Here is a 26,573-nt window from a genome sequence, read left to right as displayed (position 1 = left end):
TGAGAGGAAGTGAGGGAAGACTAGAGGAATGTGTTGGAGATTTCAGGGAGAGTTCAGCTGGCCCGGGAACGTGCTATCTGCCAAAAGAAGGGAACGAGAGGGACAGATACTCACACTGAACGGATGAAAACATGCCCCATTTCACTGTTGTACCAGTACAGGATAACTCACCGTCCAACTATGACAGCCTGGAAGGAATAAACTGGGTGGATTACAGAGACACAGGACAGGGAGGATACCCTGGACATGGAGACACAGTTAGCTCAGATGGTAAGTTTTCTTTTCATTTCGTTCTTTGTGAAAGACATTCCTCTCAGCATAAAACTTGGGGTTAACTGCATCAGGAGCAAAGATCGAAAGTTTATTTAGTTTAAAAGTTAGATTTAACCCTAGTATTCATGACAAACATCCTTAAACCATCCGCTATTTAGTTACAAAATTGTTCAGTCACTAACGTCATAGGACACACTACTTACATCCCAGTTGTTGGGAAGTTCTGAGGGACCTTTATCATGTTGGCAAAGTTGCATCTCTATAAAATGACGTATATTTGATGTAAGGGGAGGGATATAAAAGTAACTCAAGCTAAGACTCTTGGCACAGTGCTGACATGCCAGACACCACTGTGGTGACAAAGGAAAACAATCAAGAGCCAAAGCAGAGGCGGGACTGGGGGGGTCTGCAATAATGGGACAGGCCTCAAGTATTCATGGACACAAAAGATGGAGCCCTCTCTTTGTGCCAAGACAGCATCTGAGGGTTTAACTGGCATTTATTTACTACATATTTTCCCTTTACTTCTCTAGCGCACTTTAAAGAGAGAAACGAATGGCAAGATGTGCAGCCCTAAGGCATGATTAAAAGACATCAGGATCTGTTTACTGCAGCTGTAACTGATATATTGAAAGACCACCATGTCTGTGGAAAAGCAGTTGTCTTTTTATCTTTTGTGTATCAGGGTAAAATTTTTCAAATTTGGGTTATATAGTCAAGTGAGGCTTTTCTAAATGGAATATGTATACCATCACACATACAAATATATAGCTAATGTACTGTATACTAATATTTTACTGTTAGTAAGGTGAAGGGATGAGGGCATTACTGAAGCTGGTCATGTTTTTGCATATAGGCTTTAAAAAAAAATCAGTGTGTGACATGCTGAACTTTCATGTTAAAATGAATGACTAAAGTGAATCATTGAATGAATCACTGCAGGGGAAAAGAAAAAAGAAAATTGTATATGCAGATTCTTGCCTTACAGCACACCATAAGGAATAATTATACAGCTAATTATAAATTAATCACCGCAACAGCAGCCATATATATATATATATATATATATATATATATATATATATATATATATATATATATATATATATATATATATATATACACAAAAGACACACCCAAAAGAACATTTTATCGCAGAAAAAAAAACAAACAAACAAAAAAAAACATATATACAAAAACTGATTTTCACGTCACACATTTCCCATGCATATTTGATAATCTAATGTTATCACTAGCTCTTTAAATTATCGCTCACTCTCTTTCTCTCTAAGTATGGAAATGACAGGCTGGAATACTTGCAGAAGTACAATTACATAATCCAATCTTAGATTAAAATTTCCTAGCAGAAGATGTTTGTCCATGACAGGGCAGGTGTGTTGGATGTGTTTGCATGCCTGTTTGGGTGTTTGCGATTTTGGGGAGCAATTTAACATTAATCATCACTTCAGCCTTCTGATCACCTTATGGGTGATAACTGAGGTGGTAGATCTCTTTATACCAGTTGAGTTTGTATGACTTTCTATGTGTAAGCATGTAGGTTGAAGAAGAAGAGTCTTATGTGGCAGTCACACTGGTGGATCATTTAACTTTAGGCAGGGCACAGCAGAAGGAGGGTGTTCACACTGCTAACTTTGTTTTTCAGTGTGTCAGCTCAGCAATGTTTAAAGCAGTACTACACACTGCGGTCATTGTGCTGAAACAAGCCTGTAATGGAAAAGCATGAGCTCAAACCCATTCACCACGTCATGCATTACTTCCACGTTACAAAGAGTAAAAGAGATGTAGAGAGGAAGGAAGACAGATAAACAATATATGATAGAAATAATGTACAGTCCTGTTCTGTGTGTCCAACAGGCTTTCAGAGATCATTAGCAATAGCATTAGCTAAGAGAGAAGATGTTATCCCAGCTGGTTATCTTTGACAAAGTATTTTTGGTACAAAACAAACCCAGCTGGTGGTCCAATATACCTCAACTGGCTCGTGTCAACCAGGGAGGTGGTTAACTTTTTTATAACCTGAAGGAGTAGTTATTTGACACAGAAAAAGCAACATTGTGCAATTTTCAAGTAGGACCTGCCTGGCAGTCCTTAACACCACGAATGTCTCTGACTCCTCCAGGTAACAGTGTATTAATTCTTGTTGAAAGACAGCTGTACCTGAGAGACAGGCACAGAATGTCTTAAACTCACTTATCTCTTACTCATCTCATATATGAAATTGTTTTGTTGACTTCATCAAGATCAGGAACAGAGCTAAAAAAAAAAATATGTATAAATGTATAAAAGCAGACATTGTCCACTTTGGATCGTACCATGGGTTCATCTAAAGTGTGCTGAATAGTGCTGAATAGTGGCATATCAAACTCTCAAAATCTGCCATCATTGCTACACTATCGTTCCAAGTTTGGGGTCAGTAAGATTTTTTTTTTTTAAAGAAAATTATACTTTTATTCAGCAAGAATGCATTAAATTGATCAAAAGCGACAGTAAAGACATTTAGAACTTTAAAAAATTACACAATTTGAAAGCTGGGACTTTGTTTAATATATAAGTAACCTACTCTGTCTTGTCTGTTGACGAGTTGTCAGTGTCCTCTTTGCTCCATGATGTATTTTTCACTCTGTGGCGTGACAGCGCCATGGCTTGTCAGACAAAGCAACAATAACTAAGGGAGGCAGGTCTTTGCTAAGGTTCAATTGATATTGTTCATTAAAGCTTACTATATTATGTAGAAGAATATTGTGAGAAAGAGTTCAAGTGAGCGAGTTTATTACCTGCAGGGAATATTTTTTCCAGCAGAAGGAAGTCTTTTAGTAATTTTACTTCATGAAAGTTGCATTGATACATATATTTTTTGGCTTTAATATTTGTATTGTGTGGTAACCATATTATAAAAGCAATAAGGTACTTGAGGCTAGTGCTGTATCGTGAATAGGACACGTCCCTAGCATCCCACTATATGCCCCTGACACTTACAAATGATCGGATAGAGTAAAAGAGTAAAATAAGCGTATTAGCAAGCGCGTTGACATCATCCATAGCAACGAGATCAACCCCACCCTTTCTCTTAGCTTAAGACTTCTCTCTATTCCTTAGTAAAAGTTGGTCTCACCTATTTTGTGAATAGGTTTTAAGAGAACTCTTAAAGAGATAGTTCACCCAAAAATGAAAATTTGATGTTTATCTGCTTACCCCCAGAGCATCCAAGATGTAGGTGACTTTGTTTCTTCAGTAGAACACAAATGATGATTTTTAACTCCAACCTTTGATGTCTGTCAGTCTTATAATGCGAGTCAATGGTCACACAGTTTATAAGAGTCAATAAACATGCACAGATGAATCCAAATTAAACCCTGCGGCTTATGATGGCACATTGATGTCCTAAGACACGAAACGATCGGTTTGTGCGAGAAACCGAACAGTATTTATATCATTTTTTACCTCTAAAACACCACTATGTCCAACTACGTTCAGCAATCGCTTGGTGATGTCTGATCGCGCTCTGACAACGACAGTGATGTCTAGCACTCTTGCATCGACGTCACTTTCAAAGAGACAAAAACCCTGAGGTATATATTTAAAGACCACCGAAAGCTACAGAAAAAAGAAGCAAATGGATCACTGTAATTCACAGAAACAACTTGACTTCAGCAGATAAACATGGATTTGCAGTAATCATTTTGTGTCAAATTGTTGGATTTTGAGGTAAAATCATACCGTATATTGTATTGTTATATATTATGTTGACAACTCATCAATTAAATATTTTCCATCTTATATTCTGCATAATTGGGTGTTTTTAAATAAACAACACTGACAAAAACTATACTATAAAACTATATATGTTTTAAGGCTGGACAATATGACGATATAAAATTGATATAAGTGATTACGCGGATTTAAACCTACCTATATTGTAGTTATATAAAATATTCACAGGCAGATTTGCTTTATGTGTCTCCCCGCCGTCGAAATCAGGCACATATAAATGTCAGGAAACACGATTCCTGGCTGCATGTCAATATCCATGGATTAGGTTTATTTGACAAGTTGTAAGTAACACATTCAATTCCAACATTTAGTGTAATTCGTCAGTTTTACTCGCGTTTTCGCAGTTTCCTCTATTAAATCCAGTCAAGCAGCAGCTTCTTTTGCCACTCAGTCCAGCTGAGGGAGCCCGCTTTCGGCGGGAAAGTGACGTCGATGCAAGAGTGCTAGACATCACTGTCGTTGTCAGAGCGCGATCAGACATCACCAAGCGATTGCTGAACGTAGTTGGACATAGTGGTGTTTTAGAGGTAAAAAATGATATAAATACTGTTCGGTTTCTCGCACAAACCGATCGTTTCGTGTCTTAGGACATCAATGTGTCGTCACGAGCCGCAGGGTTTAATTTGGATTCATCTGTGCATGTTTATTGACTCTTATAAACTGTGTGACCATTGACTCGCATTATAAGACTGACAGACATCAACGGTTGGAGTTAAAAATCATCATTTGTGTTCTACTGAAGAAACAAAGTCACCTACATCTTGGATGCCCAGGGGGTAAGCAGATAAACATCAAATTTTTATTTTTGGGTGAACTATCCCTTTAAGAATTTTTTCTGCTATTTAGGGGAAGTCTTAATGGTAAGATAAAATGTTTTGTGAATACGACACAAAACATTGACATCACAAGATAACAGGTTATTAAACACGACAACAAATTCACAAGGTAAATAAAAACAATGAAAAAACAATGCAATACTATTAATTATTTATGCCCAAGTGCATGCTGGGAAAAACACAGGTAACACTTTATTTTAGGGTCTTTTAACTAGTTGCTTATTAGCATGCATATTACTAGAATATTGGCTATTTATTAATCACATATTAATGCCTTATTCTGCATGAACTTATTCTACATTCTTAATCCAACCCAATACCTAAACTTAACAACTACCTTACTAACTATTAATATGCAGTGAATTAGGAGTTTATTGAGGGAAAAGTCATAGTTAATAGTTTATATGTGTTCCCTATACTAAAGTGTTACCAAAACACAAATTGAAGTTTTTTCAGTGTAAGCCTTCTTCCTGGTTTGACTTTATTATCTTAAAGTATATAATATAAAAGCTTTAATAATAATCATTAATAAGTTAATTATTTGCTGGGTTTTATTGGCATTATTTACTTGTTTTTTTACAGTGTTGTTTTCATGGTGCTTTTGAGTAAGTATAGTATATATTTTTTTGCCTTTTGCTAATGTTTTTAATTATTGTAGCTTCGTCACAGCTTCTTCTTCCTCATTAACGCACATCAAAGCCTTCGTACGTTCTGCTCTCACAGCATGGTTCAATTCCACAGACTTATTCAACTGTACTCATCTAATTCAGTCTACCAGTGATGGGCTATTGCATAACAAACTTCTCTTCTCAGGAAAAACACATAAAACAGGCAATACATTCCTATTGTTTGTAAAGGTTAAAACACTCTTGTAAAAGTTTGTCTGCGTAAATGACTATCTGTAATCTGTAAAAATTTTATTAACAGGGTTAAAATGAAACATGCATATCTAACCGGTTAGCATTCATATGGTGTAAAAGCCAGTTATTTCTAAAGTATCCTACACTGCACTAAATAAATAATGTTACTCACATTTAATATGGAGCTGGAGCTGGTTGTATCAAGGATGAGGAGAGTTATGTGTCTGTGCAGGGCAAACAGAGTGGGTTATGCAGTTATGTAGTTTATGAGCACAACAAGCACAATGGTTGATCTCAAAATGTAAAACACTAATACAAAGACAGACAGAGTAAACACACATGAGTGAACACTTACACACCGGATATTAGTATGACAATCACGTCAAGCAACCAAGTATGCCATCATAACACAATAACTAGGACCCCCCCCCTCCAAAACAAAAACAAAACAAAACAAAAAACAGGGCTAAATCGGCCTATGCAGCATGACTTTGACTCATAATGAAAACATTAATTTGTTTAATAAATGGGATGTTTGGATAATTTCTTAAATAAGCTTCTTACCAGCTAGTTCATTTCTTCCTGAGGTTAATCAGCTTTTGTATTTTCCAACACAAAGTGGTTTTGTCTCTTCAGCATGTTCCACTTTGGAGGTATATTTGCCCTATTTGCACTGAAGCTGTTCTACCTTTAGGCTATTGTCTGAGCAACAATTTACAGATGTTTGAGCTGAACTTTTCTACAGCTGGTTGCCAAATGTGCCTGAGTCTTGACACGTAGGCCCTACTGTGGAACAACAGCTTGCGTGTGTGATGTTTCAAGACTTTTGAAAATAACTGACTATTTATCATGTAAAAATGACAACTATACAATCTTCACCGTGAACAAATGTTCTTGTTCTCTAGATTGGATAATTGTTGCAATAGTAAGCATGTGAAGTCTTTCAGACTTCAGCTCACACTAAACACTATTTGTGAGGTTAGTAGCTTTGGCTTTGATCTGCAGCTTTTGGCATAGTCCTGTTAATGTGTTCAGACCTGCCACCATAAAGCTCTTTGCTTCCTCCTCCTGCAGACACATGGCAAGAGACATTATTTGTGTGTGTGGAGGGGAAGGCTGACAAGTCATTTCTGTTTTGTTTAGAAATAATTCAGTAAAATGCTGTAAACATCTTTGTAGTGTTCAAAATCGATCCACATTTTATCATTAAAGGATTAGTTCACTTTCAAATGAATATTAGCCCAAGCTTTACTCACCCTCAAGCCATCCTAGGTATATATGTCTTTATTCTTTCTGATGAACACAATCAGAGATATTTTAATAAATATCCTGACACATCCGAGCTTTATAATAGCAGTGAACAAGGGTCACAAGTATGAGCTGAAGAAAATGCTTCCATCCATCATAAACGTGTACTCCACACGGCTTCCGCCTTCCGTACTCAGCGTATGAAGAAAGTGTAAAACTCTTGCTGTTCAAAAAGCTAATGCTACGTCCTACGCCTTCCCTATTCAACTTACGGAAAAAGTGTAACTGACGCGATGGCGGTTTACACTTTCTACGTAACTTGAACACAGAAGGCAGTCTGGCAGAAGCTTGATATTTTACTTCATAGCTTGTTAAATATGATTTTTTTTTTTTTTTTTTTTTTTTTACACAAATGCATTGCTTCGCTTCAGAAGGCCTTTATTAACCCCTCCGGAGCCGTGTGGAATATGTTTATGATGAATGGATATGGATGAAGACACTTTCTTCAGTTCATACTTATGACCCTACATACTTATGTTTACTGCTATTATAAGCTTGGATGTGTCAGGATATTTATTACAATATCTCAGATTGTGTTCATCAGAAAGAAGAAAGTCATGCACCTAGGATGGCTTGAGGGTGAGTAAAGCTCGGGGTAATTTTCATTTGAAAGTGAACTAATCCTTTAATACAGATTAAGAAAAGAACTGTCAAAGTATAACACTAGATGGCAGCATTTGACCATTCTCATTAAATAAAGAACATATTCCAATATCATAAAAAACATATCATGGCTGTTACATTTTCTAAATCTATAGACTTTTTTCATTAAACAGCTGTTTAAAATGTATCATTCTGGATTAGAGGGCCTTTATTGTGATTTTCTTGTGTGTTCTTGACTTTAAACACTTATTGTGTGATTCTGCTCGCATATTGAATCTGGTGTGTTTGTACCGTAGCAGTGTTTGTAATTTGTGATCAGATGATGGAATTGAAAGCTTATGGAAAGTCCCCATAAAACATAAAAATGTGTGTGTGTGTGTGTGTGTGTGTGTGTGTGTGTGTGTGTGTGTGTGTGTGAATATTGATGTCCCTCTCTCACTCAGTAACAGTTAATAGTTCACATTGACCTGAATATAGACTATGACTGCTCAGAGTGCTGCCTGCCTTGCTGTACATAGACAAACATGATCCACAACAATGCTAATGCAAACTCTACCTATAATGGCACATTAACCCTGGACACAGGTGAGTGAGACCTATAGAAAACAAACAGAGAGGGCAAAGAGATTCCAATCTTGACATCAGACCATGCTACTATCTTTTCTTATTATTTATTTATCTTATTTAACTGTTTATTTGTTTTTGAGCAAAAATGTTTGGTCACATCTCTGTGTTGAAATATGAAATGAAATTCCCCTCTCTTAGATGGGCAGTTAGATGGACTGGCTAATGTATTCAGTGTGGCTGTCCAGTGCAAATAAATAAATAAATAAATATTCTAAGTAGGACAATACAGACCAAACTGCTTAATTGCAATGAACTTGACAAATTTATCAGTGCTATCTATCACAGAAAGCATAATTAAGACTGGCACTGTATTTGGGTGCCTCATTTTGGCAGTGTTTGTATTGACATTTGTTGTGAGAGCAGAGAGTGTGAGGAGACAAAACAATCAAACTGATTGTGTTCAGATTCAGTGACCTGATTAAAGAACATAATGAAATAACGAAAGAAAGGTCAGAAAGAGAGGGAGAGGGAGAAAGATGCAGGAAGGCAGAAATACAAAATGTGTTTAATGCTCGATGCCAACCTTAGAATAGGGTTCAAATACTTGAGCAGCTGCATGGCATTATTTGTTTATTTAGATTCATCATCAAGTTCTTATTAAACAAAATCATTAAAAAAGACTATAAATTAAGCATCATTATTTGACCACTGTTAGAAATCATTAAATGTATAAAGCTGTGTAGAAAGTATGTGCAAAAATACAGGTAAAATGATTTTTATGCTTCAAAAATGCCATTTTCTCATTGAATTTGTCTTACAATGACACAATGTAAGAGCATGAAGATTGTGAAATAGTGACATTAATTCAGTAGGTGTAGGACAGGAAATTACATAGTCATGGGTGAAAAAAAAAAGCTATTCTGAGGAAATGAACCCCACCCTAAAAGTGGCTGGATATTTTTTTCTTTCTTCCTTTTAGTCTCATTCTCTCTCACTGGTAAAAAAAAAAAAAAAATCCTTCATCAGTTGGAGGGTATATAAATGTTAAAGCAAGAAATAAGTTATATCATAATATGTGTGATGATATACTAAGTTTAAAAACATTAAAGCAATTTAAGGATGGAGGGGAAAAACTGAAATCTAAAAGCTAATGGACACCATACACATATACACAAAGAAGATTCTTTTCAAAAACTCAGTAACAAGTACATATCAAGGACATGCTGGTTAAATCCAGTAAATAAGGTGTAAATGTATTTTTGTCATAACAACTCTCTGAGTGTTTGGCATGGTAATGGGTATGTTTGGTCTTGGCAGAATAGATCTACACTGTTGCTGCTTTTATTGCTGCTGTTGCTGCTGCAGAGCAAGTACGGGATTTGCTACTGCCAATACATACACGACACACTGCTGTTGTACAATATAGCGTACATGAATTACCCATAGAAGATCCAGGTGGAGCTGGGGAAGGTGGAGGGTTTCTGAATTGCGTTGCACTGCTAAGGCAATGTTACCAAAGTATTTTGAAGGTTGAGCATGTGGGCTCATTGGCTACTGATACAGCAGGAACCAATCAGCTGTGCCCTATAGATAATGATGGATTATAAGCAGGTTGAGTTAAAGGACCTATTAGCCTGCGCCATCTAGAGTTTCATGACAGAACTTTGTATTCCCCCTCCAGGTCATGGCAATCATAAAGAAGACAGTCCATTCCTCAGCAGTTCAGACTCAGCATCTAAGAGGAATGACTTCTATGACAAAAACCTGGCTCTGTTTGAGGTTCATTTTTAATTTTCCTTTCCTTCTCTTTGCAATATTTCTCACTAAATGTACAATCTAAAATCTTCATTTTAACATTAATATCAATAACATTAACGTATTAATAGTGGAAACATTTGTGTAGAATCCCACTATACATTTTGTGGTACTGAGGTGTATGTTTCCATAGGAAGAGCTGGACATCCGGCCAAAGGTCTCATCTCTCCTCAGCCGGCTGGTCAATTACACAAATGTTACTCAGGGAGCCAAAGAACATGAAGAGGCAGAAAGTGCTGATGCATCCAGGAAACAAGTGCCCAAGGTTATTAAAAAAAGTGAAGAAAAAAATAACTCTTACCAAAATAAAAATAATTTTTCTGAGAGACTTTTCTCTTTACTGTTTTTTCTCTATAGTCACCGAATATGGGTACGCTGATGGGAGTGTACCTGCCATGTCTGCAGAACATATTTGGTGTGATTCTTTTTCTGCGTCTCACCTGGATAGTGGGAACAGCAGGTGTCGTCCAGTCCTTCCTCATCGTTCTCATGTGTTGTTCATGTGTGAGTTCTTGCAGACACACCCTTATAAGTACACTATCAGGTTGTGTTGATCATGGCTTGTCTGCCACACATTTGCCTGAGTATCTGTCCTGTAAACAAACAGCCTTAGCATTGTATTTAAGCAGTTTGACATTGGCAATGGACAATTGTGCAAAACAAGACACAGACAGTATGAAATAATATAAAAGTATGTCAGTATGTTAAATAATATGGAGCAATGGAAATAGTAAAGCAGTAAAAAGGTCAACACTGACAATTTAACTGCAAATGGCGTAATGCTGAGATGAGAGGAAAAACTAGTGACTGTTCCATTTCCTGATGCTTTGTATATAAAAACTGTTCCCTTAGTTCACTCAAAAATGAAAAATTGTTCATCTTTGAAACACATATGTATGTTTCAAAGACAAATGAAAGTCTTAAGGGTTTAGAACACATGAGGGTAAGTAATTGATGACATTTTTTTTTTTTTTTTTTAATGTTTGCATGAACTAACCCTTTAGGTCTGGTTGTGCATGACTGAATGCTTTGGTAACTTCTGCAGCATCACAGGTTGAGTGCAGAAACAGTGCAGTCCTATCTGTGTGCTTTTCTCAGACAAGTTCAAGTTTCAACTTAAATAGTAATTCAGACTCCTTATCTCAATTTAAAGTTAAACTTAAGACTCATTTATTCAGAACAGCTTATCCTTCATGATTACTGTTTGCACTCAAGTCTAGCACTTTTGTTTTTTGTTATATCTGTCATGTTTTGTATTTGCTGCCTTTTACTTAAGTTATTGACATTTACTGTTATTTATTATTTTTAACATTGTTCTTGTTGCTATTTCTTGTTGTATGGTGACCTTGAGTGATTTGAAAGGCGCCTAAAATAAAATGCATTATTATTATTATTATTATTATTATTACATGCTACATTTTGACACGTGGAAGAAAATATCAGATGTTACTCAGCTAACAAAAATTATGTTCTAAAATATTTTGCTAATGTTCTCACGTTAGCTGGGTAGGTGTAATAGGCTGGAAAACATTTATTAAATTAATTTGACATTACATGAATCAACTGGATTACATTATTAGATTAAGTTGCTTCTTTCACTGCAGAAAAATACCTACCCCTCAAATGCAGCTGTTATTGATTAGTCAGGCAGGCAGTAGAATGTGAGCTCTGTAACTGTAGTGAGTTTGATATAAAGAAAGCACAAGATAGCCCTTTAAGATAATATGTAACATAAAATATAGTTAAAATGTTTAAATGCATGATTTTTATTTATTCATTTTTTATTTTTAACAGACAATGTTAACAGCAATCTCCATGAGTGCCATAGCCACCAATGGTGTAGTTCCAGGTAATTTGTAGTGTTTATACTCCTTTCTATTAGAATGTTTCACAGTCTAAACACACACAAATGTATTTATCTATTTATTTTTAATTGGCAGCTGGTGGAGCCTATTTCATGATATCTCGGTCTCTGGGCCCTGAGTTCGGTGGTGCAGTTGGTCTGTGTTTTTATTTAGGCACAACTTTCGCTGCTGCCATGTACATACTGGGAGCAATTGAAATATTTCTGGTCAGTGTCCTTTTATTATGACAACAACAACACACACACAATGATCCAAACCCCAAAATAATCCAGCTCTGAAAATGTCTTGTCTACAGAAATACCTGATTCCCCAGGCTGCCATATTCCATCCAGCAGATATTCATGCAGGAAGTGGTGCAATGCTGAATAACATGCGGGTATATGGCACAATATGTTTGAGTCTTATGGCTGTAGTTGTCTTCGTTGGGGTCAAGTATGTCAACAAATTTGCCTCCCTGTTCCTGGCCTGTGTCATAATCTCCATTGTTTCTATCTATGCCGGAGCTGTCAAATCCATCTTCCAACCTCCTGAGTTTCCGTAAGTCTTTCTGTAATATGTTGATAGACAAAACTAAACACAAAATGTAATATTTAAATGAAAATATAATTAAATACAAATAAGTATATCAGTTTTTTTTTTTAACCATGTGTAGGATCTGCATGTTAGGAAACCGGACGCTGGTTCGTGATTTGTTTGATGTTTGTGACAAGAAAGTAATTGTCGGTAATGAGACTGTTCCCAGCAAGCTTTGGAAGAACTTCTGCAGCTCTGAGAATTCCAGCAGTGCTCATTGTGACGAGTACTTCGCTCAGAACAATGTTACAGAGATCCCGGGCATTCCAGGACTGGCCAGTGGGATAATTAAAGGTAGGGACACACTTGTCTGGTTCACAGCATGGGTCTAAAACACATCTAGGTCAAAAAAACAAACAAACAAAAAACAGATTAAAAAACCATATCATATATTTTAAAGGTGCTAAAGAGGATCTTTTCGTCGACTGAGAAACCAAAGACTGTTACTGAGTTTTTGAAATGAGCGCATGCGTAAGAACAACCCCCCTCCTTCGAAGGAACGCCTCCCAAAACTCGTAAACACTCGTATTGGAACACAAGTGTTTACCACCGGCATTAGCTGTGTTGTGTTAGTGGATTCATTATGTCGGACTCACTGCAGGTAACTCATAATCTGCAGTTGTTACTCCGGTCTCCTGACAAAAACATTGCATGCGGCGCCTGTGGAGTGTGGAAAGTTACTGGAGTGTGCAGCCGCGCTCCTCTCTCACAAGGAACATCATGGCAGTGATTGACAAGCCAGAGGGCCAATCCACGCACGTCTCTCACAAGGAACGTCACGGCAGTGATTGACAAGCCAGAGGGCCAATCGTTTATGCGATGATCGCGTAAACGATTGGCTGATGTTTTTAAGGCCCTACCTCATGCACAGATGATGTATATTAATATTATTCCTTTCAGTGCACCTAATAAATAGTCTTTTATCAGTTAGTAAAGACAGTTTCAAGTAATATTGCAAAAATGTATAAAACAAAACATCCTCTTTAGCACCTTTAACATGATGAAAAAAAGGCTCTTCTTTGCTGGGCACTTGCCCTTTGATATGTATTATATGTGGCTTTATATATGTATTTATTTCTTTCATTTTTATGTGTGTATGTGCAGAAAACATGTGGGGGGATTACATGGAAAAAGGGCAGATTCTCGAAAAGGCAAGCCTGTCCTCCGTTGATGTCCATGGCTCCATGGAGACCTTTGGCTTCTATGTGTCTGCTGACATTGCCACTTCCTTCACCCTCTTGGTGGGAATCTTTTTTCCTTCTGCCACAGGTAAATGTCCTCATAATATGTCCTCTGGTTAATAAATATATTTATTTATTATTACATCCTCGAATACTTGATTCTGACTGGTCAATCGAGGAATCAAGCAGTGTAATATTATTAGTATGGGAAGCAGGCAGAGTTGCCAAGTCCAGTTATTATAAACAAATTTGGGCTTGTTTTCTCAAGAACTCGCATATAATTTGGGCAGTGGAGTTTTGCCTTTTTTGGGCTTATTTCCAGAATACAATTGCATATTTGTCTTCTTGTGGTTGACACCCAAAATTACTGCTTTGTCATTATTTGTGTGATAATGTTTCTGTCACTGACACTAAATAAACAACAACCCTGTCCCCTGTCAGTCGACTATTATAATGAACTTTTCTGAGTAAAAGTTTTAAGAGCTTATCTGAAACTAAGTCCAATCATTATTTAATGCTCACTTATTTATTTATTTGGCAAGTAGCCATGTAATAAGCTGTATAATGTATCTAAGTACTATGACTTCAATGGAAAATTACTTTAATTTCAGTATTTTTGTCCCTCTCTGTCTCTAAAACAGGCATTATGGCAGGATCAAACAGATCTGGAGATCTAAGAGATGCACAGAAGTCTATACCAATAGGGACGATTCTGGCCATTACAACTACCTCTCTTGTCTGTATCCTTTATTGCTGTTAGTACTGATATTATGCTCAGAACAATCCATCTAACTATTACTTATCAACAGGATGGGTTTTTTTTTGTAAACAAACTGTTATACAAACTGTGAGCAATTTTGTTTTGCATTCGAAGTTACATAGAATTCCATGACTCATTTGGCAGATTTCAGCTCTGTGGTTCTGTTTGGGGCCTGTATTGAGGGAGTGGTCCTGAGAGATAAGTAAGTTACATCTCTAGAGCATACAAGTACAAACGTTTAGATAGAACAAGCATGTTGTGTCTCATGTTCTTGCAAATGTTTTTAAGATTTGGAGACGCTGTCAGAAAAAACTTGGTGGTTGGCACCCTGTCTTGGCCCTCTCCTTGGGTCATTGTGATTGGCTCATTCTTCTCCACAGTGGGTGCAGGACTTCAGTCCCTGACCGGAGCTCCCCGCCTCCTGCAAGCCATTGCTAAAGATAACATCATCCCTTTCCTTAGAGTGAGATATATCTACTGATTTATCACAAAATATCTAAATAACACATTCTTTTTTCACAATGTTGATGTTATTCATTACAATAACAAAACCAGTACAGTCTAAAATAGCAGCATTTTTTTTTTATCTGTGGTTCATAACATATTGTAGATTATCTGTCTTGTTTTAAGGTTTAAAACACAGTATAAGTTAAGAGGAATTTCAGTGAGATGTAAATGTGCGTATTCTGAGTTTATGGTTTATATTTACTTCCTTTTCTGAAATGCCAAACCACAAAAACCATAAAAGCAAGCATTTGCATGTCATATGTAAAATGTTGTTCCTAATATGTAAATGTGTGATGCTAACAGCTGACTCACTTTTCATCCCCGTGTGTCCATGTGTTTGCACATGTACAGGTCTTTGGACACAGTAAAGCTAATGGAGAGCCCACATGGGCTCTGCTTCTGACGGGACTCATAGCAGAGCTCGGCATCCTCATTGCGTCATTGGATATGGTCGCACCTATTCTCTCCATGTGAGGTCACACCACAGATATACACGTACAGATTCAATTCACACAAAATAATTTATTTAAACGGCATATTAAGATGTCATTTTTATAATGAATGTCAATTGTTAATGGATTTTATTTATTTATTGTTTTCTGAAACATTCTAAAATGTATATTGAATTTTATTGCAAAAAGATCTTATTGGTAAAATGAAGACTAGATATCACTTTACAGTTGCTTCTTATCTGGTCACATTTTTATTTATATATTACTTTATACAATTCAGATTGTTTCTAAGCAACTTCACAGTAGTAAACAGAAAAATAATGATCATCAAACATGAGACAAATCGAATTCTGCTGTAAAGCAGCTAGAAGACAATAGTGTCATCATTATTCAGCTCAAGTTAGTTTAGTTCAAAAGCTGTGTAAAGTTCATCAATAATGAAATGAGTTTAATTCAGCTATAAGCAGTTCTACGAAAGACAATAGTGTCGTCATCCAGCTCAATTCAGTTCAAGTTTTGTTCTCATCCAATAGTGTCAGTGCTGTCAAACTGATAATTTTACTGAATATTAAATGTCTATTAAAGCAACTTATGGGCTCATTCTTGACAGATTTTTTTTACCTGGATTGTCATTGTGTGTATTACATGTCACTTATTCTAATATATATGCCTGTTCACTTGACAGGTTTTTCCTGATGTGTTATCTTTTTGTAAACTTGGCATGTGCTGTACAAACACTTTTAAGAACACCAAACTGGAGACCACGGTTCAGATACTACCACTGGTAAGTGGTACATTTTGATTCTGTGTGCATACATATGATCATATTTGTGTAAGTTCTGAGAACATCTCTTGTGGTCACATTTGAATCCAGGTCAAACTGTGATCACAAAACTTACTGGCATTCAGCTCTTGATATCCGTTATTTACTTCCTTCAATTATTTAAAAATTACCTTTAATAAAACAATTCACTCCTTTGTAGTGTAGAGTAAACCAGTAGGTCTTTTTATGATGTGCTTTCTGTTCTCTCTCTCGCAGGGCTCTGTCTTTTCTGGGCATGAGTATGTGTTTAGCCCTTATGTTTATCTCCTCTTGGTACTATGCCATTGTAGCAATGGGCATTGCTGGTATGATCTACAAGTACATTGAGTATCAGGGGTAAGAGATTCCTAATTACATCCATAAAACTGACATCTGAAATTAAACTGAAATCACCAATTGTCCATCTTTAGTTTACAAACCTTTGATCCTTGATCCTTCTCTCTTTTAGAGCAGAGAAGGAATGGGGGGACGGGATCCGTGGATTGTCTCTTAGTGCTGCCCGTTACTCACTCCTTCGCCTGGAAGCTGGACCTCCCCACACCAAAAACTGGAGGTTGTCTTAAAAGCAAATTAAAAAAATTATCAGCTGATATTTTCCAAAGAACATATTTGGAAATGCCCTGGGAACACCTTCAAATAACATATTTAAATAATGTTTAAGAAGCAGGAAGATATTGTTTGAATAATGTACTCCTGCAGGCATACTTCAAACAATGTTTGTACTGACAGTAACACATCAGTATTAAACTGCAGTTTGTGGGCGGTCAGATTTTTTAATGTTTTTGAAAGAAGTTTCTTAGGCTTACCAAGACTATTACCAAAAAATGTAAAACTGTGAATTATTCTTGTGAACACAAAGCTGAATTGTCAGCAGCCATTACTCTCATCTTTTTCTTATTTATGTTGAAAAAAGTTGTGCTGCTTAATATTTTTGTGGAAACCATGACGCATTTTTTCAGCATTCTTTGATTAATAGAACGTTCTGAAAAAAAAGCATTAATTTGAACATTAATTAACAGCATTAATTTGAAATATAATTTTTTTGTAACAATATAAATGTCATCAAAGTCACTTTTATTTAATATAATTCTTTTTTTTATTATAAATACTGTAATTACACTACAATCGCATTAAAATGAAATAATGTTAATAGGCCACAGCTGCTGGTTTTGCTGAAGTTGGATGAGGACCTACATGTAAAGTATCCCAGAATGCTTACCTTTGCCTCACAGCTGAAGGCAGGAAAAGGCCTAACCATCGTAGGTTCTGTGATACAAGGCAACTTCCTGGAATGCTATGGGGAAACACAAGCATCAGAACAGGTGAGGAAGTTTTCTTGATTTACATGCACTTTTAGCTTCACCTTGAATGTAACCGTACTTTAAAATTACAGATGCAAATATAGTAAAGAAAAAAATCTTTACCCTTTATTCAAATATTATTAAAAATGTGTTAAAGACTTTGTTAGCATATTGCATAGTTGTGCTTGGAGTCAATTGCTTTATTTGTGATAACACAGTGTATCAAGCCAAATTGTGAAGACATAATTTTTGGCCAGGCTATTATACAAATAAATTATGAACACATGCAAGAACAAGAGAGCACCAACAGAGTATTAATAATTGATTATGTTGTAGCTTTTTGCTTTTCTATAGTAAAACAAAACCTGTAGCTGTAGTTAGCCAAATAATTGTCAGATAAATACCTTGCCCAAGTTTAGTGGAATTTTTTTTTGTGTGTGTTCCCTCATATTTAAAATATTTTCCTCATATTTTGATGGTTTAATCAAACTTGTAGAGCCAATAAAAACAAAAAGCCCCTCCACTTTTGGCCACTACTGCACAATGATCTTCAATCAAGATAAACCAGCTGTAGTGGTTATATACCTTTGCAGCCATATTCAATATTCGTAGTTGCCAAGAGATTTGGTCTTGTGTCTTTTCAGTTCCATATCAACCTCTCTGGAGTGTGAGAGATAACGAGATAATGAGAAATAACAAGAGGAAACGTTTATATATTAAAGTAGAAACCATGGATGTTGATTTTATAGTACTGTAGGTTTCTATGGTTGTGCTGTGTTTGGTACCCTTCACCAGGCAATAAAGAACATGATGGAGATTGAGCGGGTGAAGGGCTTCTGTCAGGTGGTGGTCGCCTCCAAAGTGAGAGAGGGGATCGCACATCTGATCCAGTCCTGTGGTCTGGGAGGCATGAAGCACAACACAGTTGTTATGGGTTGGCCATATGGCTGGAGACAGAGTGAAGACCCACGGGCTTGGAAAACCTTTATTAGTAAGAACAAGATTTATTTGAATGATGTGCACTTGCAATTGTCTGCACTGAAACACAATAGGCTGAGGTTAATCTACTCCCCTTTCATATTATCTCACCTGTAGATACAGTCCGCTGTACTACAGCTGCCCACCTGGCTCTGATGGTCCCAAAAAATGTGTCATTCTATCCCAGCAATCATGAGCGCTTTACCGATGGATATATTGACGTCTGGTGGATTGTCCATGATGGTGGAATGCTCATGCTCCTGCCTTTCCTTCTCAAACAACATAAGGTGAGCAATTTAATTAAATTAATAATAATAATAATATTAACATTAGAATGCAACATAAAATTGATCACAGTTTGGAATGTGAAGTTCAATTACTGAACCTTTCATGTTGTACATGCTCTTGAAAGTGCATAATTGTATAATTGTAACTATGCGATTATGCAGATATACATACATGTGGTCGCATTTGAATATACTGTATATGTGTGTATGGTTTTCTTCTTGTACTTCAGGTCTGGCGTAAATGTAAGATGCGAATCTTCACTGTGGCTCAAATGGACGATAACAGTATTCAGATGAAGAAGGACCTGGCAACCTTCCTGTACCAGCTGAGATTAGAAGCAGAGGTGGAAGTGGTTGAGATGGTATACAGAACACTTTTTCTTCACTATTAATACATCCCACCCCATCACAAAAAGCATTTATGCAATAATTTCATGCTGTCAAATGTTCTTACTTGCAGCACGACAGCGACATCTCAGCATATACGTATGAGCGGACACTGATGATGGAACAGAGGTCACAGATGCTAAAACAAATGAGGCTCTCCAGTGCAGAGAGAGACAGAGAGGTACAGTCACATTCATCATGTCTGCTCTGTGCTAACACTGTCTTTTACTTACAGCAGAATAATCTAGAAGTCATTAAAATATATTATAAAATGACAAACAATATTATGTCTTTATATATATATTGTTTAAATATGTCAAAAAAAAAAAAAAAAATGAAATTAACAATATTACATCCTTGCTGTATTACACCCTTAAGTATTTACTTAAATGTTACAAAAAAAAAAGTTGCTATACTATGGTATTTGCATATGATAACAGATTTCCCCTATACTTACACTTCTGTATATCACTATAGGCTGTTTTAGGGCACATATGCTGCTACATTTGGTTAAATCTTACATTCAGCATCTCTCTCTCATTTAACTTTACTGGCTATTTATTTTATTTTACAAGTGTGTTACTTTATGTAAAAATGCTTTTAGAATGATAACAGTTACTCTGAGCCCCAAAGTTAGTCTGACATTCACTGATGGATATTTTGAATGCACTGATGAAATGAAGTGCGACCTGCAGCTGCCTGATTTCATGACAAAACGCTAAAGTTACACTTTAATGCATTTTGTACTCAGACAAAACTCAGTTGCATTTTATCCATGAAAGTCTTTGCATTATTTCCTGCACAAAGTTCTAAAACAAATACTGATCATGCATTAAATTAATTCCATTTTAAATATTCATTTTCATATTATTTAAATCCATTTTGTGAACTAAGTATGTCAGATCAAAGTAAAAAAAAGCACAAAAAAAAAATTATTTAATTTCTTCTTAGAGACTTATGGTGATGATGAGATGTTAAAAACATTTTGTCTGCATTGAGCACTTCTGTAATTTTTTATGGCAACTGAATATTTTCTTGAAGGATATCTTATGCACACTTTTGTGCTCTTTTATTTTGAATGAGGATTGATATGATATGAGGATTTTTTTTTTACGTTTTTTTTTCATATTACCATAGTAACGTGATGGTGCATATATCTGTGTTTGCTGTGATTGTCTTTTGTGTAGTATTTTATTGTAAAATATTATTTTGTAATACATACAGTTTGTTTTGTGGACTACATATTACATAGAATACATATTACATTTATAAAATGAATAATTTGTGACAAAATGCATTTTGTGACATGTTGGATGTATTTTGTTTTCTGTTATCCACAAAATTAATAGTGCAAATAATTTTGTAATTTAGAATTTTGTATACAAAATGTAAAAAACGCAACTTTTGAGTGAACATAATGCATCAAAGTGTAACTAATCTCATCAAATACAGCATTTAGTGTCACAAAATTAAGCAGGTCACATTTGGTGATCCATACAAAGACATGTTTAATGTCTTGTGACATGTCTGTTGACTGTAAAAGCCAAATACATACAGTAGCAACTCTTTAAACTGTGGTCTCATTACTTTTTTACTGTAGGCCCAACTAGTGAAGGATAGACACTCGCTGATCAGAATGGGCAGTTTGTATTCAGATGAAGAAGAGGAAACCATTGAAGTATTACCAGAGAAAAACCAGATGACCTGGACTAGTGAAAAAATAGAAGCAGAAAGACGAAACCGAAGCAATGCCCCGGAAAACTTCAGAGAACTTATCAGCATTAAACCGTGAGTGAGCAAGCAGGAACAAGAACTGGAATGCACCACTTCACACTATCAACACAGTATTTGAAATAAAGTTCGAAAGTTTTGCTTTTTATCTTTGAACAGTAGACCTATTTGTTTTTTTTATTAGTTAGCATAAAGAGAAGAGGATCACTGACATATGTTCCTTGTTGTATTTGCCTTTTTTTTTACATAAGTAAACTATGAATGTGTGCATGCTTACTTTGTATGCAATGTAGCTCTGTCTCTTATCCCCAAATGCAAATTAAAGCCATATTACTTTTTTAATTCCACACATTTTCAAAAGATGTTGATCCACCTTAGTTTAAATCAAATCTTTGTGTGTGTGTGTGTGTGTGTGTGTGTGTGTGTGTGTGTGTGTGTGTGTGTGTGTGTGTGTGTGTGTGTGTGTGTGTTTTACAGTGACCAATCCAATGTTCGTCGGATGCACACAGCTGTGAAGCTGAATGAGGTTATTGTTAATAAATCTCATGATGCCAGACTCGTGCTGCTAAACATGCCAGGACCTCCACGCAACGCAGAGGGAGATGAAAACTGTATCCTTCGTAGAGAATGATATGCTTTAATTACAGTACTACAGTTTTTTTTTTGTTTTGTTTTTTAAACATACGCTTGGACACATTTCTTAATACTTGGGTCACTTTTTTAAAACTCTTTACACACCTTTCAAAGTGGAACTCAACGCTGGGTCTTTGAGTTGAAACTATGGGAACACTTCGCGTGAGCCAGTGTCTGAAGCACTTGTGAATATACGGCAATTTTGATTGACTCCTGCAGTCAATTGATGTCACCAGCTATAAAAAAGCACCTAGAGAAAACGTCATCAGCTTCTTTGTCTTCAGGAAGCCGTTTGTGTGTGCATGTGAATATTTCTATCTGTTGTTGGGATTTCTATCTGTTGTTGGGATTTCTATCTGTTGTTGCCGCTTCTCCTGGCACTGGTAGATACTCCCACTGGGATAATACAGGGCTTACAAGAGAGAGAAGTAAGGCAATACCGCCACTCGTGTCCCACACTCTCTTTTGTTGCCTCTCCAACATGGACAAATATAGATGTAGTAGAGATGTGCTCCTGTAATCGTAGCTGACCCACACAGCAGGAGACTCCTAGGCGGATCCGCATTCAAGTCGCCTAACCCGCATGACTGTCACATTTGTTTTGGCACCCAGAGGATCAGCTCCACCTTCTACTGTCAATCAGCGAATCCTGAGCGGACCCATGTCGGATCTGCGGGCGCGCACGCACCTTTACTGTAACGGTTATATCAATTTGCAGGTCCCAAATGGACCCGCCGCGGAGGTAAGGTTTTAATCACGGATGCAGAGTGGATACAGAGTGGATGCAGCGCGGAGCCACGGCAGGTCCGTGATCCGCCTTCGTTGCGGATCCATCACTGCGTGCAAGTAGACGCCGATACGGGTCCGTTCACGGATACGTTCCGGAAGCCACGATACTTCTGCGGCCGATCCGCCGTGGAGTTCTTTTGCTGTGAGGGGATAGACTTATATAGATGAAGCAGGTGGACACTCACGTCGCACTGCTTCATCTATCGCCTTTCCAGTTCTGGGGGCATGGAGGCATATGCCTCCCTATGTACTCCCTCTGTACTTATATAAAAGGGTTGTTGCAGAAGAGGAGAGTGGGCAATACCACCACTTGTACCCCAGGCATGGAAACTCTTGGTCACTATGTGTGCAGTATGGCAACTTTTTTGTCTACAGCAGGGGGTGTCCAAACTCAGTCCTGGAGGGCCACTGTCCTGCAGAGTTTAACGCCAACTTGCCTCAATACATCTGGTGGAGCCCTCCAGAACCGAATTTGGAGACCCCTGGTCTACAGCCTAGCTCGTTGGGTAACTGCACAGCACAGAGGGCAGGCATTTGATTAGTATGGCGTTCAGTGTGTTCAGTTTAATATTAACGTTCCCATAGCATCAACTCAAAGACACAGCGTTAAGTTCCAATTCAAAAGAGGACATCTAGGTTACGTATGTAACTCAGTTCCCTGAGAAGGTGAACGAGGTGCCGCACTGTGTTGCCATACTTCCGGCATGCCTGTACGTCTTCCTTCAGACAATCTGAAACTGATGACATGTTCTCTAGGTGCCCTTTTAGTGTTGGTCGGCTCGCCTGTAACGTCATCTGACTGCAATAGCCAATCAAAATTGCTCCAATCAAAGCCAATCAAAATAACAGTACAAAATGATTCCTAAGTTATGGCCTTTTGTATAGATAGTAATTAAATTGAATCACCTGTGTAGGTGTTCAGCTACATCTAACTGTTTTGATAGCATTTCATTGTGTAGATTTGGAATATATTTCTATATGGTATTAATGTAGAAATATAGCAAATTGTTGTCTTACTCAGTTTTGTATTATGTTAGGTTTTGGACTTAAGTTTAACAGTATGCATTTTACTGGCAAATGCCAGGTGGTATGCATTTTGAAGCAGAGCAATGACCCAGAGTTTAGCTTATATACACGGCTGTTGTGCTCACTGTGTGAAGAGTTTTGAAAAAGGTGACCTACATATAGAGAAAAAAAATTGGTAATTTGGTTAAAAAAAAAAAAACGACAATGAAAGTATTCCTCATTTGGGCAAAACCGCCCTATAATCTGTTGTATGAATTTATCGATAGGCTGTTTCTTTAACTCGGTTTCAGATATGGAATTTCTTGAGGTGTTGACTGAGGGTCTAGAAAGAGTGTTGCTCGTGAGAGGTGGAGGTCGAGAGGTCATCACCATCTATTCCTGAAAGGCCAAAGATTAATATAGACCACTGTTATTGTGTGTTACTGTAAACTATATTTAGTGAAAGTCAAAAAAGTGGTATATAAAGAATATGCATACTGAACATCTTATGCCAGCCTAAACATATAATTACTGATAAACTGAATGGCACAATTTATTAATTTTACTTTAAATATTTCAATGGCATGTTTGGGCTGTTTCAGATGTGTACCTTTTCAACTGAACCCATTCCACATTCATGCCATAACATTTTGGGTAGCACTTTATTTTACAGTCCTGTTTCACATGAACATACTAAGTACTTATTGTAGTAATCACACTAAGTAGATACTAACCCTGAATCTACCCCTAAACCTAAGGGTAACCCATGTAGTTACCTTACAATACTCAGTACTTTTGTGGGTAAGTACACTGTAAGTACATTGAAAGAGCACATACTGTAAAATAAAGTGCAACCACATTTGGAATTACATTGGAATTTAGGCCATGTTTGCACAAAATAACAGATGCTTACGTGAAACATTAAACAGACAATCCCCTTAAAACATTTGAGCTTTTGCCACCAGTACATATCTCTGATGAAGCAACATGCACTTTTAAACATGCTAACAATCAATTAGAGAAAAATCGTGGTTTGGGTTAGAACCAAGTAAAATATTTCACAACAGTTAACAGTGACTCATTTTAAAAAATAAAAATGTTACATATCCTTTTAATATATAAAATTACATGCATAACTTTTTTCTGTATAGGATGGCAATATATATATATATATATATATATTAGTACACTCGATTATCATGATTTTCACTGGCCAAGTAACAGATCTAGTACTTCCTAGTACATTCAAGACTGCCATTCAGAACGCAAGTGCTGAACTTAAATTTCCAGTGAAAGTGTTTCTATTTTTTATTTTGCCTTTATTTATTTGTAGAAACTCCCCATTGTATTGGAAGAATTAGCTTTAGAAAATAACCAAAGGAGCTGGAATGGGATAAATATATTGGATATGAATAGCTCTGTAGATTTTGTAATTTATACCTGCACTTTTTCACTTGTTTTTAAGAGAGAAGATTTTTCTTTTTCTTTTTTCAATGTACTGAATTTTAGTACGCAACTCACATTGAGAAGGAGACATTTTGGATACTGAGTCTTTATTCTTTTTTAGGGCATGATAACTGTACAGACAATATACATTTGTTATACAAATAGAAGAAAATATTTTGACTAACAACATTTATATCTGGAATATAAAGGCAATGATCTGTTTCTGGTTGTATAGTGTTACATCTGTATAGTTTTCAATGTTAAAGAGAAAGATTAAACACTTCAATGAAACATGAGGTATATAGTATTAAGATACATATATTTTAAAAACTATAAAATATGAAAGTTACAATAAAGTGCACTATGAATTGCAGAATATGCTTCTTGTATTGTATATCTTATTTTTTGCCTTGGAAAAAAAAAAAGACAACCTTTAACTGCACACCTCATGGATTAACAAAAAGAAGCTAGCTAAAAACAGGTGGTATTGCATCAGAAAGGTGACAACTACTTTTTTTCCTTCTATAATAATTTATATTGAACAAAGTATTATCATATTATCGTATCATATTATAAAGCATTATTTATCATCTGCAGATATATATAAGCAGTGATGGGAATAACAGCGTTATAAATAAATAACGTTACTTTTTTCAGTAACGAGTAATCAAACTAATGACTTTTTCTCCCATTACAATGCCGTTACCGTTACTGACAAAAAAAAAAAAAAAAAAAAAGCCACGTTACTATAATTGAGCACTGAAGAGGTTTTCATCTAAGTAGTCTCTCTCAGCTATAGGACCTGCCAAGTTTTATCTCTGGTGTGTGTGTTGGGGTGGGACACATGCTAACTGATGATGACTGGTGTGTGACTAGAGATGATATACCTACAAAGCGCTTTGTTGTAAAGAAATAGTACAGGTTAGTCATACACAAACATAATTTTAAACTGATAATAATGTACGATGCAGGCTCTCTGTGTGTGTGTGTATCAGAGTATGCGAGTGGAGCGCGAGCTCAAACCAGAATACCCTTTGTAACATGCTGCGAAAATGTCAAAAGTTCTTTCTAGTTGACCAATAGTTGTTCATTTAAGCCATTAGTTGACTAATCACATTTATATTAAATTAATTTCTTAAATACTGGATAGAATAAACCATAATAATGAGCGTTTAAGATAGGCTATATAGCACTCAAGCGCACGCATAAAGCTTGCCATAAAGAACCGGCAAAAGTAATGATTATGAATGTGACAAAAACAATTGTTTTAATTGTTTATTAATAAAGTATGTTTTCTGAATCAGTGTCGGATGCAAAGTTGAAGTTGACATTGCTGACTCTCATCATCTCCGCATATTGGATGCGCCTAGAGAGAAAATGCACATTTCATTCGGATTACATAATCAGAGTAGCCTATTTCTTTTCATTTTGAATTATTTCTATTAAAAGCAGACATTTCAAGCTTTCTATAGATATATTTCTCGTGTTTATAAAGCAAGCAGCCACTGAGGTACTTTCCCTGGTAATTAGTTCCTTTTATAATGATGTAACTCCATTACTAACTCAGTTACTATTAGTGAGAAGTAACTAGTAACTATAACTAATTACTTTTTTAAAGTAACGTGCCCAAAACTGTATGTAAGTATACATTATGGCTTTGTGAGTTTGAGCAGTTCAACATGTCAGCTTGCTCAGTGGTGTGAGTTGGAGGTGGGATTACTTATTGGTCCAAGGTAAGAGGTAAAAGGAGTGTTTGAGAAATGTGTTTGGAAACAAATAATAATAATTATAATAAAAATAA

General features: G+C 36.3%; 1 protein-coding gene across 1 annotated transcript; it reads left to right on the top strand.

Moving 5' to 3' along the window:
* slc12a4 (solute carrier family 12 member 4) lies at positions 1 to 25,150 on the top strand. Its single transcript, XM_048184616.1, has 24 exons — positions 1 to 270; positions 9,921 to 10,018; positions 10,188 to 10,319; positions 10,412 to 10,558; positions 11,849 to 11,903; positions 11,995 to 12,125; positions 12,215 to 12,456; positions 12,572 to 12,786; positions 13,597 to 13,761; positions 14,315 to 14,413; positions 14,578 to 14,635; positions 14,722 to 14,896; positions 15,292 to 15,410; positions 16,078 to 16,176; positions 16,432 to 16,551; positions 16,664 to 16,768; positions 17,369 to 17,537; positions 18,312 to 18,507; positions 18,612 to 18,781; positions 19,012 to 19,143; positions 19,242 to 19,349; positions 20,769 to 20,956; positions 21,377 to 21,510; positions 23,638 to 25,150. Exons 1-24 carry the CDS (start codon positions 132 to 134, stop codon positions 23,727 to 23,729), a joined length of 3,288 nt encoding a protein of 1,095 aa, XP_048040573.1. The 5' UTR covers positions 1 to 131; the 3' UTR covers positions 23,730 to 25,150.
* Positions 25,151 to 26,573: the final 1,423 nt, after the last annotated feature.

This window comes from Megalobrama amblycephala, linkage group LG3 (assembly GCF_018812025.1).
Source record: "Megalobrama amblycephala isolate DHTTF-2021 linkage group LG3, ASM1881202v1, whole genome shotgun sequence".
Taxonomy (NCBI): domain Eukaryota; kingdom Metazoa; phylum Chordata; class Actinopteri; order Cypriniformes; family Xenocyprididae; genus Megalobrama; species Megalobrama amblycephala.
This window is presented reverse-complemented; position numbering and strand designations above follow the sequence as displayed.